Source organism: Pteropus vampyrus, unplaced genomic scaffold (genome assembly GCF_000151845.1).
Source record: "Pteropus vampyrus isolate Shadow unplaced genomic scaffold, Pvam_2.0 Scaffold16, whole genome shotgun sequence".
In the NCBI taxonomy this organism is placed as follows: Eukaryota; Metazoa; Chordata; class Mammalia; order Chiroptera; family Pteropodidae; genus Pteropus; species Pteropus vampyrus.
Window position 1 is genome coordinate 6,241,021 of NW_011888797.1, and position 6,348 is coordinate 6,247,368.

The 6,348-nt window shown below is 36.8% G+C and overlaps 1 protein-coding gene across 1 annotated transcript in view; it reads right to left on the minus strand.

Annotated features, from left to right (window-relative positions):
- Window positions 1-4,790: 4,790 nt before the first annotated feature.
- The window catches only part of MTERF2 (mitochondrial transcription termination factor 2), a 7,620-nt gene continuing 6,062 nt past the window's right edge, over window positions 4,791-6,348 (minus strand). Inside the window, exon 2 of the mRNA XM_011387097.2 lies at window positions 4,791-6,197. Within this exon, the coding sequence (XP_011385399.1) occupies window positions 4,981-6,138 (1,158 nt within the window). The 5' untranslated portion in view covers window positions 6,139-6,197 and the 3' untranslated portion in view covers window positions 4,791-4,980. The remainder of the gene's footprint in view (window positions 6,198-6,348) is intronic.

The following is a 6,348-nucleotide window of genomic DNA, read 5'->3' on the forward strand; positions in this document are numbered from 1 at the left end:
TCATGTCTTATTAACCTATCTCATCATCATGTCTCATTCATTCTCAGAGACTATAACTTAGGCTGGATCTCATCTTTGTTTTTGTTTCATATTCAGTTTCATAAAAATTTGAAAAGTGGCATATATATATTTGGCATTACTCATAACTGAAGGTTATAATCCAAGCCTGAAAAATCTTAGTTTTCTTTATACTCAAATCTGGATGTTTGCCTCCATTCTGCAGACGTTTTTCCCTCACGAGGGAAGGGAGGAAAGGTGTGATGCTCAGGAGTAAGTCAAGTAGCATCCCTGACAACTTAGACTAGACTACTCCAGCTCCCAAGGCTTAAACACATTTGTAAATGAGTTAGAGTTTTACATTAATAATGTAGATTAACAAGTGAATAAGAACATAACTCTTAAAAGCTTTCATAAATACCAGCACGGATTTTAAGCAAATCAACAGGTTCTTGAACCTTTCTGCAGTATACAAAACTGAAAAGTCATTAGGGAGTTCAGTTCATCAGAAACCTAAAGGCTGTTTATTTCATATTTCATGCTGTGTGATTTAAGGTATATTTGTTGGTATATCTGGTCAAATATAATTAGCAAAGGGTTTTTTTTTTTTAATCAAAATTAACAGATAAACACAAATTATGATCTAAATAATGGTATTGGAGAACTTGTTTCCTGCTATTTGAAAGAAATTATTGCTTCATTGCTAGTTTATATTTTTAATTTATCTTCTATAGTCATAGGCTCTGCTGTGCTTCGTACTTGAATTTCTAAATATAGACTTTATTTACTGTATGCCTGCATATTTATTTTCAACTTTACTTATCTTTAACATTGCTTGAGGAAAATGGTTGTAATTAATTTCTGCTACAGAAAAGCCAACTGGTACATTTTATCTTGTTTGTTTTAAATTCTAAACTATAACTTTGTTCAGGAGAAGCTTTTGCAATGATAGCAGAGAACTGTATAACTTAACTTATAGAGGTTCTTGTTGAAATGAACTTGCCATTTGATGATATGTAGAGCTGTACACTTGAGTCTTTTCCAGTTTATTTTTGTAGATTAGCAGTTTGACCTGTTAAACAGTAGTAGTTCACTTCAAAAAGCAAGGTTGTTGTACACACCTGGAGGCGTCTGTTATTCAGCTTATCTTTTGAGTGGGTATTTGGCACAATGAGGATAAACTTGTGTGACCCACGTGATGACTGCTCTAATAATGTTGACATTATGAATCCTGCACTTAGTGAAATGTCAGATGAAAATAACTGATGACTGAATTTTTTTTTTTGTATTAAAGGAATGGGAAAAGAATACATGAATCTGTTAATAAAGCACTATGATCTGCAAAAGATGAAATGTTTCATAAAGATCTAAGGAAATAAAGGAAATTTTAAAACAGGGTAGTCTTAAAATTTTTACATAGCAGTTCAGAAAATACTATAGCCAGTTTTTAAATTTTTAGATGTAAATGCAGAAACAAAATACTGAATATGAATTTTGACACTAACACAATAATGAAATACAAATACACTTTAAACAACTCTAATAGATAAAAAATGCCGATTTCTAGGTTTTACCCTAACTTGCTGATCTACAATACAGCAGAGTTTTCACAACTGCTGCAGGTGATTCCTGTGCACTTGAACACTTGGGAACTGATGAACGAGTTATAAAATAGGGAGCACGTCCTTCTGTGCTAAGTAACTGGAACCATCTTACACCTCTCATTGGACAGAAATGACTCAAAGGAATGGGCACCAGTGGAGGAAGGTAGAAAATTGATATTTACTGGCACCTACATACCCATACCCATACATTATCTGATTTAATCAATATGAGGAAAGTACCTTTATTCTCTTTACAAATACGGAACAGGCTAACTTTCAGTGTTCGTTGAATTTCCCATATCACTTCTGAATTAGTGTAAGTCACAACTTTTCCAGCTTATGTTCATAAGCAGAAATGGGGCTACTTGATAACTAGTCCTTCATTCTGCTGTTGGCATTCAGTGCTGTCTGTGTGCTTGATTTACCAGGCCGTCTAACCAGTGTGAGCCCATTGGAGTCTTCCAGGTGATCATGTTTACTTTGGCAGCTAATTACATTTTGCTACAGAAATGAATTTAGTGTAATTATACACATTATTTAAAGGAAATGATTTTGTTAGAGCCCTTTTTTCACACAGGAAATAAAATTTGACTCAAGAATATCTCCTGCTACGTTGTCAATTTTGAATATTTTAAATTTTATTCATAGACGTGAATAAGAATGCAAAAATAGAAAAATGCAGAGAAGTTCAAAGGCTTACCAAAGAAAACATGGAATAGGATTTGATCTAAGGGAAAATAAAGTCAATATACTGCATGTTTGACCATGAATGTGGGTTTTTAAAAATCTTTTCAAGTTAGAGTAAGTTACAAGTGTTTCTAAAACCATAACTGCCTCTAGGTTTTCTGCCTGCACACCTAAATTTCGCTGCTGTACTGATGAGGCTCTTTTTTAAATTAATGGCCACAAAGCACACATGGTCATTCAACTCTGCTGAACTTTCTTTTACACACACACACACACACACACACACACACCCCCACACCCACACACCCTCTTGTATGTACACTTTCCTATTACTCGAAACTATTTCATATCTCCTCTTTCCAGCCCTCCTATTGTTCTCCCCTCCTCCCATACTGTCCTCCTCTAACCAGTGACTCTCTTGCCTCTCAACCAGCCATCCTCTCAGTCTGCCTGCCTCTGTTCCCTCTCTCCAAGGACCAGGACTAGTACCTCCGCTCTTACCAAAGTCAGCCCACCTTCAGTTCCTCAAGGATGCTGATACTGCAGTTTTCCATCTCTCATCCCGTCTCTCTTCTGGGTCATATCCATCAGCATATAAACATGTTCTAGTATTTGCTTTCCTTAAAGAAAATTAATCTCACAATCTATTTTTCTGCTTCCCTTTGCAGTAAAGTTTCTTGAAAAACTTTAAAGTTCTGCCCCTTCCTCATCTTGTGTTCTCTCAACCCACTCCGGCTGCCTTCTGACCTTTCTCATTCCACCCGAATCACTCTTGATAGGGCCAACTAACGATTTCCTTTTTGCCGAATCCATTGGTCACTTGTTTTGGTTGACCCCTCCATGGCATTCAGCATTACTGACCATGTCCTCTTTTCCTGTCCTCTTTTTCTGCCTCTGGTCAACCCTTTCCAGGTTTGGCCAGTCACTGTTACAAATCTATACTTTGTTTCCGTGCCAGCTCATCTAGAGTCATAGTTTTAAATAACCACAGATAAGCAGATATGCAGATGACCTCTACTCCTGACTTCTTACAACTCCAACTTCACCATTTGTCTATTTGACATCTAAAAGGTGACCATATAATCTATTCCAAGCTGAGAGACACTCGAGCGTGAGAGCACCGCTGATGATTTCAGAACAAGCACAAACTAACATTTCTGCACGGGTTTTCCATCACACTTAGGATGAGACCCTGCTCCTCAGATGGACCTGTGATGGTCATCTTTCATTTTGTACCACTCTCCGTGACACTCAGTCTTGCCCCGACCGTACTGGCTGCCATTCTTTTCCTTGAAACACATTCCCACGTGACTGGGTAAGTGAATTACCCTCTCTATGCTCAAGTCCCCTCATCAGTCAAACAGTAAACAACAGTACCAAATTCTTACCGTTGCAAAGCACAATGTACCCAGCTGGCGCTTAGTAGGTGCTGCAGAGAGATTTCTTTCACTCTCCTAAGGAACTGAATAGATATGGATAGGGAGGGTTACTTGGATTTGCTGAATTGAAGACATGGCCTGCATTTTTCATCATTTTTTCCTTATGGCCATATACGCATAGTGCACAGATATTTGAGTGTCAGGCAACTGGTTGTGTATTTGTTACAAAGTTCAAACTCCACAGCTGAAAGCAAGCCAGTCTTTATCTGGATAATCTTTATCTTGGAACAAGATTTAGAAATAGAAATGTGAAATGCTACTAAAATCAATAATGATCCTCACACATTATCTCTTTTATAAGCAAACGTAGATTTTCAGGAAGTTTTAAACTGCCTCATTTACTTCAAATGCATATAAAATAAATCATTTCAAATTTAAGGAATTTTAGAGAAGTTTTTATTAAAATCCCTAAATTTGCTGGTACTCACTCTTTTGGAAGGTCAGGTAGAGGTGAGTTTTCTTATGCCAACTCATAAGCAATCCTTTTTCTACTCACAAGGTTTGAAAAGAAGTCAGACCATGGTCAATCTGGGCTCTGTCACTTGGCAGCTAAGTGGCCTTTCTAAGCTTGTTTCTTCATCTGAAAATTGGGGAAAGTAATGAATACACATAAAAGTGTTTCATGAGATATAAAATGGTCAATTTCAAATATAAGTAATGAATACACATAAAAGTGTTTCATGAGATATAAAATGGTCAATTTCAAATATAAGTAAGCTCTAATGGTTCTTTTTGGATGAGTAATACTTATTTCTCAAAGATATTCACTTATTCCAACCAGGAAATAAAATCAGCTTTCTCTGAAAAATGTATTAGAAGTCTGCAGATGTTTCACTTAAAACTAAGTTACAGAACTCAGACCTCAGTAGAGTGATGCTTCAGAGCTGGTGGTGGTGAAGAAGTCTGGGTCTGCATCCCAGATGAAATGTGCTATGTGAAAAAAAAAAAAGTACCCAGACTGAATTAAGGGACTGCACTTGTCAGTTTCTTAGAAATGATTTCACTTATGACATAGCACACTGGTGTGCCATTTAATAGTATAAGAGTTTTTTTAAAAAAAGGCTTAAGGTCAAAATTACCAATTTTATTTTTAAAAAGGCAATTTATATTTTAAAACAGAGCAAATGAGTCCGATAATTTAGAGGTAATTTACACACAATTCAGAAGCTAAGCAGGTTCTTAAAATGACTGGTACCTGTAAACTGCCTGAATCACTCAGTTTCACTCTACACCGCCAGAAAGAAGCAACTTCCTTACTCTTCAACATTTAATGGTGCCACAGGGTTAAATAATGGCCTTCCTTTTTTGGCCTGAATTTTACCAAAGTTAGCCTCAAACTCTTTTTTCGTTCCATGTAGATTTGCTAGATGTCCATCCTTTATTCTGTAGCCTAAGGAATTCAGTTTCCTTATTCTGTACTGTACTATCTGCGGTGTTAATTCAAGAACCGTTGGCGTCTCTCTTATCTGAGCTATGGAAATTCCTTCTTTCAGTAATCCCTCGATTCTCTCTTCCAAAATGGGAACAGAATAATATAAAAGGGCAGGGCATTTCAAAACTAGTTGCTTTAGGTCATGATCTGTGCATTTAAAAGCATTTTTAGAGAAGGAAATACTGTTCTGTATACTTCTTGGGCAAAGTTGAAAAAGAAACCCTTTGAGTTTGGACAGAAGTTGGAGAATTTCAAAGTTTGTGAAACCCTGCTCCTGGAGAAATTCTAGTGTTTCCTTTATAGCTGCAGAAGAATTTAACAAAATAAATGGGTTTTGGCTTAATAATTTTAGTAGCCAAACTTTCATGTTGGCTTCAGAGCCACCTAAATTTAGATAATTCTCTTGGAGAATCCTTATCATTTCCTTATTCTTCTCAACAGGATTATGAAAAATACTAGATGCAGTTGTCAAAAATCTGCTGATGACCACATTTCTGAGTCCCAACTCTTGAAAGAACTGAATGTTCAGCTTCTGGTTCTCCTGGTGTTTAACAGTAAAGAAAGAGTCTGGAAACTGTTCTATTAACTTGACTAACTCTTCCTCGTTTTTGCAGACTGACCGCCAGAGTTCTCTTTGGGTGTGAACAGCGGCTGGGGTGCAGACAACTGCTTCTGGGCAGCGTTCCAAAATACTGGCTACAGCCGTCTCATCGGCACCTAGTTGTTGTAAAATATTTGCAATTTCTTCAACATAGGTTTCATCCTCCAAAAGTACCCATTCTTTTAATCTGCGAATTTTTCTGATGTCCACTGAAAATTTATAGAGTTTTTCCACTGTTTTTTTGTTTTCTTTTTTTGACTGGTTATCAGTTGTGTAGGTGAAGCATGGTAAAATAGTTCTGTGTTTGGGAGCCGATAGCACCTTTCTCAAAGAACACAGCTTACAAGGCTGGGATCTCATCAGCAGCTTCCACAACATGCCTGCAATCCACTGGCTTACTCCCCACCGTCCTGGGACTCAGAATGTATTCATGGTGCCTGTAAGAAAGAAAATACACGTTTTAACATAAGGAGTGCTGACTTCTAGAACACAAACACAAATTTAGCTGTAACTGAGCATGGAAAAGAGACATTTAAATTAGGAAAACTACTCACATGGAATATTACATATATCCTCTTAATTTTTAAA